The 12,691-nt window shown below is 26.7% G+C and overlaps 1 protein-coding gene across 2 annotated transcripts in view; it reads left to right on the forward strand.

Moving 5' to 3' along the window:
- The window catches only part of LOC101240655 (uncharacterized), a 35,503-nt gene extending 23,154 nt beyond the window's left edge, over positions 1-12,349 (forward strand). For both annotated transcript variants that reach the window (XM_065792340.1, XM_065792339.1), the window contains exons 3-7: positions 4,407-4,510; positions 7,244-7,287; positions 7,869-7,947; positions 8,076-8,174; positions 11,165-12,349. In XM_065792340.1, the coding sequence (XP_065648412.1) occupies positions 4,407-4,510; positions 7,244-7,287; positions 7,869-7,947; positions 8,076-8,174; positions 11,165-11,616 (778 nt within the window). In that variant the 3' untranslated portion in view covers positions 11,617-12,349. The remainder of the gene's footprint in view (positions 1-4,406; positions 4,511-7,243; positions 7,288-7,868; positions 7,948-8,075; positions 8,175-11,164) is intronic.
- Positions 12,350-12,691: the final 342 nt, after the last annotated feature.

The raw sequence follows: 12,691 nt of genomic DNA on the forward strand, positions 1-12,691 counted from the left end.
CTCTCAACTACGATGTAAAATATTCACAAAATACAAAGAATAAAAATAAGAATAAAAATAAGAATAAAATCTTTTTTAGATTAACCAGTTTTATTGTGTATTATTTTTGTAAAGAATTTTTTAATGAAAAAAAAGATTTTTTATTAGTAAAAATTGTATATAAAGACAGTTTTAGAGGGAGGGGTGTGGGAGAAAGGGGTGATCTACTCCTTACAGTCGGTTTTTTGACGAATTTAGACTGCTAGTTAAATGATATAGCTATAGCATCTGCAGTAATATGTTTCAAAGAAGGTGGTTATGGTTTCTTATGTTTTTATCATAGCTTTAGTTTAAAACCTGGTCAATTTTGCATAAACGGCTTACATAAAAAATACTAAAAAAAAGTCCATTGAAATTGTTCAGAAAAGAAGAAAAAAGCTGAGAGAAATAAAAAGGTTTTGATGCTAAAAATATTGCTGTAGAAGGTGAATTGTATGCTTCTGGAACTTTTTGGATTTTATAATAGTTGTTTGAATTAGTTTTTATTCTTTTAATGCGTTTTTCTCAGATTCGCAATTTTTTTAACTTTGATCCAAATAACTTAATATCTGTTTTGTCAAATGTATTGAAATTTTCAGGATTCATTCTTTTCGTAAAAGTCTAACTTATTTTTAACTTATTTTCATAAGGATTTTTATACTTCTTTTTAAGGTAAATTACCCAAATTATTGTTATTGAGCAAACTAAAGTTATATTTTGATTTGTTAACTTTTACTTACTTCAGAACATGTAACATTATTGGCATGCAACATGCATTGCCCATTTATTGATTAGTTTCCAAAGTTTGATGAAAATATCTTTTTGTGATCGCTAGATATATTGGAACAAAAAATCTCCATAATTAGGGTACTTCTCTAATTATTTTTAAGAATAATTATTCTTTTTAATTTTATTTTTTAATTTTATTTTTGCCATTATAAACCTAAAAGACAAAATTTTAAACAAATATCTAAAGAAATGGTTTTTTCATGTATGTACTTTCTTAAATTAAAACTAAAGTTACCTATAATTGTAAATAGGTCTTATAAAGTTTACATTTATTGTTTAAAAGCAAAGATATCTGAGCAAAGATATCTTTGATAATCTGCTGATTTTAGATTGAGAACAAGCATCTGAAAGTCAAGATAAAATTAATCTGGGCTCTAACTTTAAAATGTTTTTGTTTTTTTTTAAATAAAAAACAAAAGCTTTACTTTAAAATAATAATAAAATTGGACTTTAATTGAACCAATCGTTTTTAAACTTAATCAAAAAAAGATTTATTCAATTTAACCAATTTATTTATTAGTATTAAAAGAAATACAACTTTTTGTTGTTGTTGTTGATTTTTAAGTTGTTTTGGTTAATAAGAAATATTTGTATAACAATACAAAACTATTAATATTAAATTTTGGATTGTTAAACAAAAATTCTGGTAAAAACTTCCTTTATGTTCTCATATTCTATTTTTTTAACAACCTTATTGTGACCACTACCATGTAGAGTTTTATTTAGCTTGTATGTAGGACGATGTAACTTCAGTCAGTCAGTCACTTTTGTATTCGTTTATTTGGGTCAGAGTCTAACAACTTGTTTCTACATGGTAATCATGGTAGTAAAACAAGTAGCTTCCCCCTTCATCACTTAATTGCTTACAATTCTTATTATATTTATCCAGTGGACACTCTCACTTACATTCACCCCAGTGTTACCCATAGTTGAATAAGAATAAATCTTCTAGACTGGAGGATATCGAGGTAAAATAATAGCCAACATAACTACATGTTTTCCTTGATTAAAATTTTCTGTAGTTTTTTGTATGGTAAAAAGTTGAAATTTTCACATAAATTTAAAGGTCTTCCTCGCTTTTAATTTAACTTTTTTATCCGTTAACACTTTTTTCTGAGCCTTCTCGAAATTCCTTTTAATATGTAAAAATTATTCAATTCTCTTTTATTTACATTAATGACAGGGCCGATAGCACGAGTTTCAAATTAGAGCACAATCGTCAATTTAAAAAAAAAGTCCTCTATATCTAGAAATTTATTGAGAAAAAAAAGTTCTTAAGAAAAAAAGTGTTTTCCCCCTTTCCCCTCCCCCTCCTCTCCCCTCATCCGGTATCAGTCTTTAATTTTATTTTAGGCTTAAAATGAAAAATAACACGTTCTGCTTTTTATTATACTTACAAAAAATTTATTTTAATTTTTTTTTTTTTATCTTACCGATCTATTGATAACCGTTGCAGTCATTTTTGCTTATCATGAAAAAGTTGAATTAACTATATAATTATATTAAAAAACAAACAATTTAATAAACTGTTTTATTTTGTTTGAGTTTTGCAACTTTTATCAGAAAATTAGAAAGAAAATTGCAGTTAAGGTATTATAGCATCTTTAATATTATAGTATTATATTTTAAGTTAAATAAAGTCTGAAATGTAAGCAAAATTTGGAAATATTTTTTTTGAAATACAAAGAAATTTTTTTGGGTTTCTATGCAACTGCTATTCTCATAACTACCATTGCGCAGTTTATTATACTAAGTTCTGTCTTCTTTCTTCAAAATTTTCATCTAAGCATTTTTAAGTTTACAAATTTTGTCACATTCCTTATTCAACTTTTAATTGACAAATCCATCATACTTGAAGATATTTTTATCTTATACTTACAAAAATAAATCTAATTAGGTCGTAATAAGTTTTTAACACCTAAAGATTAATTGATGAAATGCAAATTCTATAGGTAAATTTTGATAAATTTGGAAATACCACAAAAAAATTTTTATAAAATTGTTCGGGGAGTTTTTGGGGAGGGTTTTTAGATTGAATGTTAAAAAAAGGAACTCTGAGCACCATAATTTTTTGCAACTTATTTTATTGGTTTTCGGAAAGGTACCATGGGTGCACTTCTCTCGTTTTAAATATTTGATTTAAATATTTGATTTAAATATTCGATATTCTAATTTCAAATAATTCTATTAAAGTGAACTTGAGTTTAAAGCAAAATATTAAAAAAAAGGTGTTATATATATATACATATATATATATATATATATATATATATATATATATATATATATATATATATATATATATATATATATATATATATATATATATATATATATATATATATATATATATATATATATATATATATATATGTATCAAATTACATTTGTTAAAATTTAGTAATAATGTTAAATTACTATTATTTATTTATCCTAAGAACATTTAGTAATATTCATTATACTATTAATATACTAATACAATCACCAACCATATTGTAGTATTTGTTACTTGACATTTAAGATGGATTAAGCGTTTTGTCGTCTGCAAAAAACACTTCATTCGCAAAAATAAGATGGAAAGTATTCTGATTTTACACATTTTATTATTATTTATTTTTTCTTTTATAAATATTTCATCAATAAAATTTTGATAAAAATTAAGGACAACAAGAGCAAGTAGAAGACAGATGTCTTGTCACCAAGCCCCCTAGTAAGAATCAAGTATTTTTTAAAATTTCTCATTATATAAGTTTACTAGTACTTATTTTATAAAATAAGTTAATACATAATTACAATAACATACGATAAGTTGCAGCAATATTATAAATAGATAAAGTAAGAAATATTCCGAAATGTCTTTATATTTTTTAACTTAAAAATACAAAAATATGTTTTTGTCTGATAATTCAAGTAAATACTGTTTAACTATGTTTTTAAAACAATTTATTGAGGTTATGCTTTTCATATTTTCATGAAGAACTATGTTCCATAGAGGAACATTTCTCTAAATGAAATTGAGTTATCGGATGTTTTAAGAGTTGACTTAGGTAAGTTAAAGACTAACAAGATTTGGAACAGGTTTAACTCACATAAATTAAGACCTTTAATTTCCCGGAATAACGGCTTGTAGTGGGCGTATTTACATTACATGTAATTCTACTAGCTTGTTTTTGTTTAATATATATGTATATTTTTTTTTCAATGCTGAAGAGCAAGAACTTGCCCAAGCAATATTACAATAGCTTACGTAGCTATGGATAAAAGAGTAATATAGATCTATAAAATATTTATTTACACATGCTGTGGACAAGAAACCTTTTCTGACTAGACATTTTTTCTAAACTTTCCTTCCCATGCTTTAGACAAAAACACCATTTTTCCTTAACTAAAATTTTCAAAATTTTGAATTTAGATGCTATTAAACTTTTGTTGGTGTTTTATGAAAATAGATTTTTTTTTATCATTCCAAATTATCATTTCCATAAATGTAAATGTGTCGTTATTTATAACTCGTTGACAAACTGACCAGGGAATAACTTGTATCAAAGTTATAAATAAACGGATTTCCGAGCATTACTTTAATCGATTAATTTTTTTAGAATGGAAAACGTGAAAGCTGCTGAAGAATGGGTAAATAGAATATATCGCATGTATTCAAATAAAACATCTTTGGCTTGCGATTGCAATGGAAAAAAGTTTGTTGGTATAATTTTTTTTTCTTCTACCCTATTATCTTTTGCTTTATATTTTTTGTTTTTAATGGTTCTACCTGTCTAAAATGTTTTTTTCAGGTGCACTTCCATAAAAATTTTCACATTACTAATACCATACAGAAACCTTATGAAGAAAGCACTTTTTTAAAACTTAAATTTTAGATTTGCAATTAGGGTTTGTAAGATGCATGAATGAACAACTGTATTAGTTCATCCGTTTTTTCGTAAAACGGCATGACAAAGTTATACTATATTTTGTTTATATTTATATAATTTTTCTAATGATTAACTAAAAAAATTTAAAAGACGTCTTTGAAAAACAAAACAAAACAAAAAAGTGCTAAAAAATGGTAATTAGAGCTGTTTAACTTTTTGGTGTTAATTGTGTTAAGTGCATTAATAATAATTGAAAGTAAAAGTGATATAAATAATCTTGTATTTGGCCATCACTGCATTTAAAAATATAAACTCCTATTCGATAAGAAACAATAAAAGTGTTTTATGAAAATTGCTTGAACAAGATCAAAATGATTTTAGTGTCAAAAGAAATTTTTTTTAAAATGTAGCTTTTACATATAATTATATTTAAATTCAAGCCCCAAATACAATCCAAAATTATTCTATCGTACTATTTTTTTCAAACACGTATTTAGAGTAACAGAGTTCTATTACAAACATATCTGACTATTTCAACATGAAGTCAAACAAACTATTTCAACATGATTATTTCAAAATGAAGTTGACTAAATCTAATGACATTCAACATGGATATTTTTAACAAATATTTTTAGCTACATCCAAAGATTCAACTGTTTCAACTCTTAGGTTAAGACGTAGTAGTTTAAAATTATTCAACGAAATTAAAAAATTGCATTGCAAAGAAATTGCATTTATTAAAAAAATGCATTATTAAATAATAAAAATTACTTTTTCTGTAGTTAAAACAAAAAAAAAGGTAGTAAAAGTTGTAAACAAACAATCAGAAGTTGTTTATTTGAATTCTTTCGACAAATTCAAATTAAAGATTTCCGCAAAAAAGTTTCAATGATAACATTGCAGCTTTGTAGCTAGTAATGTTGTTATGATATATTGATAGCTATATATCATAGCTTTGTTTATATATATATATATATATATATATATATATATATATATATATATATATATATATATATATATATATATATATATATATATATCAGATTTTGTGATATATACATATATATATATATATATATAAATGTTCACTTATGTTTCGTCACAATATATGTTTTTGTTACAAGAGGAGAACGTTAATGGAGCACCAAGAGAGGCATTGGCAGTATTGCGTCAAAAAATTTCAGAAGATTTATGTCGAATATGAGACAAATTTTCATTTCCGACCATAAATCACGAAGGAATCTGTCTTGAGGTTGAGCGCCTTCTATAAACGGCTCAACTTCTGAACAAAACTCCTGTTAACAGAAGAGAAAGTGATAAATTCCGAAAAGATAAAGAAATCTTTGATGAAATGTTTGACATTTGCTCGTGCACATGCTACGATAGAGGTATTGACCGCAAAGCTTGTAAATGTGACATAAAAATACCTGTTTTAGAATGGGAAGATTTTATTGGGCAGAAAAAGAGAACGAACGAATTAGGGTTTATTGATAAAACTAAAGCAAAAAAGAAAAAAATTTATGAAAGGAAACAAAAGTTAAAAGAGCAGGTTGAACAAGAAACGACAACTTCCAATGTTGACGTTGGACAACTTCCAATGTTAACGTTGGACAACTTCCAATGTTAACGTTGGACAACTTCCAATGTTAACGTTGGACAACTTCCAATGTTAACGTTGGACAACTTCCAACGTTAACGTTGGACAACTTCCAACGTTAACGTTGGACAACTTCCAATGTTAACGTTGGACAACTTCCAACGTTAACGTTGAAACCACTATTGAAGAAACTTCTTTTAAAATTAATAGCAAAATTTCAGAAGAATAATTCCTTTTCAGAGATAAAATGTTTATGAAACAAAATAGATTATGCTATCCTAGACTTGCCGCCACATTAGATAGCTACAGAGTTAGCAGTCTTGCAACAGCAGCAATAATAATGCAGTATTGTAGGACATGGGTTTGTTAAATAAATCAAAGACTCTGGATCGAAAAAAGGTAGAACGGGAAAGATTCAAATTTGGGGAAACAAAAGTTAAAGCTCTTCAAAGCAAACAAAATGGTTTTAAAGTAATTGGGTTTGAAGGAAGAATCAATAAAACTTTAACCAAGAATGGTTCCGTCTGAGAAGAGCACTACGTTCTTGTTAGTTACCGGCTAGGCCAATTACTAACAAGAACGTAGTGCTTATTACCGATTATATAGAGTTACATTGACCATGTAACTCTATATAGATATATATATATATTTATATATGTATATATATATGCATATACTAGATGTTCAACTTGCTGAATTTTATTGATCGAAAAGCGAAGCCGCTTTTTATTAACAAATTAAATTCTCTATTTGTAAAAAGGGCAAAATATTATAGTTTATGTTGTGGAAGCCATTTCTAATTCTTCCTTTTGCACCAGTAAATGATTTTACTTACTTTTACATTGCAAATATTTTTACCAAAAAAAATATTTTATAAATGTGCTGCTAAAAAAAAGTTGTAATGTGCTTACAATGGATTATTAGTATTTAATAACTTGTCCAATTTTAAAATTTTTTTCTTTTTCAGAAAACTGCGTCAACGTAAATTATACAGAAAAAAGTCAAGTAATGGTAATCTGCTTTTCAATAAAACAAAATTAAATAATAAATACAAATACACGCACATTTATGCGTATATATAAATGTGTGTGCGTGTATATATATATATGAATATATATGAATATATATATATATATATATATATATATATATAATATATATATATATATATATATATATATATATATATATATATATATATATATATATATATATATATATATACAATATATATATATATATATATATATATATATATATATATATATATATATATATATATATATATATATGTGTAACCATTAAATTACGAGACAAAAAGATAAAAAGTAGCCAAAATTGCTACTGTGTACAATTCACTGCTCGCGACTGTATATATATATATATATATATATATATATATATATATATATATATATATATATATATATATATATATATATATATATATATATATACAGTTGCGAGCAGTGAATTGTATTCAATTGAATTCACTGCTCGCGACTGTATATATATATATATATATATATATATATATATATATATATATATATATATATATATATATATATATATATATATATATATTTCAGGAACAAAGTGTTAAAGGACCTCGAGGTCCAAAAGGTGATAAAGGAGAAAAAGGTGAACCAGGTCCATCAGGAGCACCAGGTAAAGTATTCGTTGTTTTTTCTATATTATATTTTTATAACATAAAATTTTAAATTACAAAAAAAATTATTTAATTTAAATGCTATTTACTTATTTAATTTAAAACCCACATGCATCTCGCATTATAGGTCATAGTATTAATTGTGCCCCTATAAAAAGCAATTCAATAATTTACATCAAGTGGGGTAGCAAAGAATGTAACCAAAATGCTACATTACTTTATAATGGTAAGTTGTTTTGTCTTTTTATGCGTAATTTTGTTTTAAACTACTATGCATTATTTGACGACTTGTTTACGAATGATCTTTGATATTATTAGTTTTATTTGTTATTGGTTTAAAACGTTATTTAAGTCCAATTAAAACTAAGTTGTCTCATTTTTGGTTTTTAATGTTTTTGTTTTTTGTTGTACAAAGCGTGGGTAGATGCAGCGTTTTTTGCACTTTAGATGGAGCATACTCTAAACACTTATAATATTTATACTTATGTCAAAAAAAGATGCTTTGAAAAAGATTGTTTTACTTTCTATCTTTTGAATAAATGAAAGCTCCCGAGAGGCTTGAGTCGATTGGACCAAACACATTTTGCATTAGTAGGTTCAACTTTTTGGATTTGCAGTTAGGAGAGCCTTATTTTGCGTTAACTAAAGCAAAAAATTGAATATGAAGCAGGGACTACTGCATTATTTGTTAGTTAGCGCAAAAGCATTGAACATGAAAATTAAAAAATTGCAGTTCGAGTTAATTTTTTCAACAAAAAGAAAAGGTGAGTATTGCGTTGGCATAAAGTTGGCATGTCAGCAACAACAATAACAATAAATACAAAAATTTAAATACTGAATAGTATATTAAAACTGAAATGTTTTAATTTAATAATTAATAAGATAAATCAAACAATAATTATACTAACACCAAATAATAAAATAACACCAGTTTGTTAATTCTAAAAAGCGCAGCTGATAGCCTAGCTCAGCTAAGACTTTGACTAAATTTTTGGCTAAAAATTTAGAGTTAAGTTTCATTTGTATTGGTTAGATAGTTTTGACTACCTAATTATTTTTTATAACTCAAAACTTTTTTTTAAAAAGATTTTCAGTTATAAAAGTTTAGATTTGTATAACTCAAAACTTTTTGAGCTAATAAATTTAGACCAATAGTGACCCAATGTAACGTAGCCAACACGCAACTTAACGCAGCCAACACGCACGTGTTAAATGTATGATTAATTAGGAGTACGTTGCCAATATTGATCCAATAGGCGGCCACTTTTTTCGTTGCAAATGTTAATCTAGCGTAGTACCCATAATTCAATACTAACAGTGACCCAACTGTGCTGCTCTGGTAGTGATTGTAGAGCTTCTTTAAAACAAAATTTGCAATCCAACCCTACCCCAATCTAGTTTTCTTTAATAAAAAAATACATGTGTGTGATATTATTTTATAAAAAAGTTACAATAAGAAGTTATAGTTATAAAAAAGTAAATTTGTTTTATTCTAATAAAAGGTTTGCTTAAATATAAAAAAATATATATAAATGTTCTTAATATATCGAAAGCTCAATTTTGTGGATTGAATGAATCAAACTAGCGATGCATAGAAAAAAAAAAGGCAACAAATACTCAATTTTTTTCTCGAATTTTATTTATTCGCAAAGTTTGTTTAAAATGCCCTATTTTAGCGCTATTTTAAGTGGAAGTAAGGAAGTTAGTCTTTGTTAATCAAAACATCAATATCTATAAACTAAGGCAAAAATAAATATATAATTTATTCACAATTATTGATTTACTGGTTCTTTAACACAAGTTTTTTTTTTTTTTGAAACAGACAAAAGTGAAAAACTAAAGTTTTGCTATCATTTATATATTGTTATTAATTAATTACATTATTTTATATATTGCTATATATTGCAATATATTGTTTATATTGATATTAATTAACAACATTATTTATTAATGTTAAAACATTAACACATGTTAAATTGTTGTGGAGAAAAGTATTAAATATAAATATACCGTAAAGTGGGGTGGCTTTTAACACGTGAGGTTATTTTGAACATTTCTATTTCAATTTGTTCCTTTTTTTAATGATAATTCACCACCACAAGGCCGAGTAGACCACTATAGCTGATAAGACTACTTTAGTTGTGGTTATAACCCTTTCTCAACTCTCTAACTCCGAAACACGAACCTTTAAGAACAAGGTCGCTGCGCGGAGAAACAAGTTGAGCGCTACCAGGAACGTGGTGGGGATCGAATTCGAAACTTCTCGTAATTGAGCAATCTAAAGTTTAAGAAAAATCTTCCGGAAAAGAGTTTTGTTTACTCGATATTAAAGAGGAACTCTTCTATTGTATCACAACGTCTCCGAGCAAACATAAAACGAGCTCGAGCTGGACTGACCGTAGAAAATATCAACAAGTTTTTGATAAATTGGCAGTTAGAATTGATGGGATCCCAGCATAAAATATACACAAATATAATAAGACAAATTTGACTGACAACCCTGGTAAAGCCAAATGTTTATAAATGTTTTGTTATAAGGAGGAAATTCAAAACCCCGAAATATTTTCAAACCACTCAAAATCTGCAACATCTCTTTTGGTATGTGGATAAAAAACTAACCAGGCTGCAAAGTTCTCATAGGCAACAACTTGAGTTCTCACATAAACATATCAGTCATAAACATTTGTTATGAAAATAGCATCAACTTTATTTGCCTTTCTCCTAACTTAAGCTAAATTAGTCAACCTCTCGATATGGCATTTTTTTGTCCATATAAAAATGCCAGGCGTAAGAACTTATTATCTTGAAAGAGTACACACCCAAAGTATGGACCTGTACCAAAAGAAAGTCTCCCAGCACTTTTAACACAAACTTTGACGCGTATGAATGAAAGGAATAATCCGGTGAAAACTTTTTTGGATCCTAGTTTGAATTTGACTTTGAACGGGGTATTTTTTTTTTTTTATTAAACTAATATAATTGTGAAACTTTCACAATCATATTAGTGTAATGGTGCCATTTTATGTACTTTTTTTTTGAATTAGTACGGCTACCCTTTATAAAACTATCGCACTTTAAAACTGAAAAATGCTTTAAGTAACCTCACTTTACGGTACTATCAAAAACATTAGGCAGGTTGCTTTTTTAATAAGAAAAAACCCTTCAAGTTTATTTTAAAACATTTCAAAATATTTAAACTGAGTATATTAATTTTAGGTTACATAAGTGGCGCTGTTTCTACTCAAAAAGGTGATGGCTCAAATTATTTGTGTCTTCCTCAACAACCATCGTATCGGAATGTTAACTCTTCAAACTTAAGTAAAAACAACAACAATAAAAAAGAAAGCAACAAGTTTGCACAAATAACTGGAATCACTCATTTAAATGGAAAACAAATTGATTGTTCAGTTTGCGAAAGGTATAGCAAAAATAATGTCCTAATGATACCAGCTGAAACGAAATGCCCAGTTGGTTGGTTAACGGAATATAAAGGTATGCTTAAAACTCGTCTCAATAGCAGAACTGAGTATATTTGCGTTTACGGAGAAACTAATGAAGACAATGGTCAGTTAAGATACGTGGAAGTGTCTAACTGTAACTTTTTAAAATGCGAAGGACAAGGTTACCAAAACAATGTACCACTTTCTTGCGTAGTATGCACAAAATGAGACATAAGTGATCTGCAGTTACTCTATAGGATTGCTTGATTCGCTGATTGCTTCACGTAAAAAATCAACTTTAAAAAATACATTAATATTACTATTCTCAAAGACCTCTAAAAATTACTTACGTCTACATAGCAAATAAATTATTTAAAAAAACTAAACGTGGTTACCTTGGATAATAAATACTGTAAATATTCAAAATTGTCTTATTTATTCGAGACAATCAAGTTTGGTTTTAAAAGGGTATAGTAATTTTATTGATTTTTTTTTAACTATAATGTAGCAGTTTACTTTTAAAATTCAACTTCTATCAACTTAATAGCAACGCTACACTCAATGTTAACAAAACACTCAATATCACCGATATACTCAATATCAACGCCACACTAAATATCAACGCTTCCTTCAATATCAACGCTATACTCAATATCAATGGTTTATATATGCAAAATACTTTCGAACGGCACACGTGCACCTTTTAAAGTTACTTATTAAGTGAATACAAATCCGAGATATTCAGATTTAAATTTAGACTTACTTAACATTAGATTATTTAATGCGAAAAACATTTATTCATTATATTTTTCATTAGCTTAAATGACAAGTAGCATAACTATACCATCTGAGGCCCCTAGCAAATTTATTAGATGGGCTCCCTCAGAACAAATTGTCACAATGTATATGAATTTTGATAAACCTTAAAAAATTTGAAAAAAAAAATTGAGTAACTTAAAAAGCTACCAAAATTTTATTTTAAAAATCGTGAGTATTACATATTTATAACGAAACAACAGTTTCGTCTTTACAAGTTATTTATTATTAAAATAATTTTATCCAAGCTTTCTGTTCCTTAAAATTATCAACAAAGTTAGCAAAGTTTTAAAACTTTGGTGATTTACTTATACTTTTGCCGAACAAACCCGGTCTTTAAAAGACCGGGTCATACCCTTGCGAAAATATTGTATTAAAAAAAAAGTACACTAGAAACTGATTGCGTTTTTTAGATAACCATACCTTGTACAGTTATAATCTAAACTTTGAATTTTTTTGTCGTTATCTTACAAAGTAAAGGGGGATT

The sequence above is a fragment of the Hydra vulgaris genome, chromosome 03, assembly GCF_038396675.1.
Source record: "Hydra vulgaris chromosome 03, alternate assembly HydraT2T_AEP".
In the NCBI taxonomy this organism is placed as follows: Eukaryota; Metazoa; Cnidaria; class Hydrozoa; order Anthoathecata; family Hydridae; genus Hydra; species Hydra vulgaris.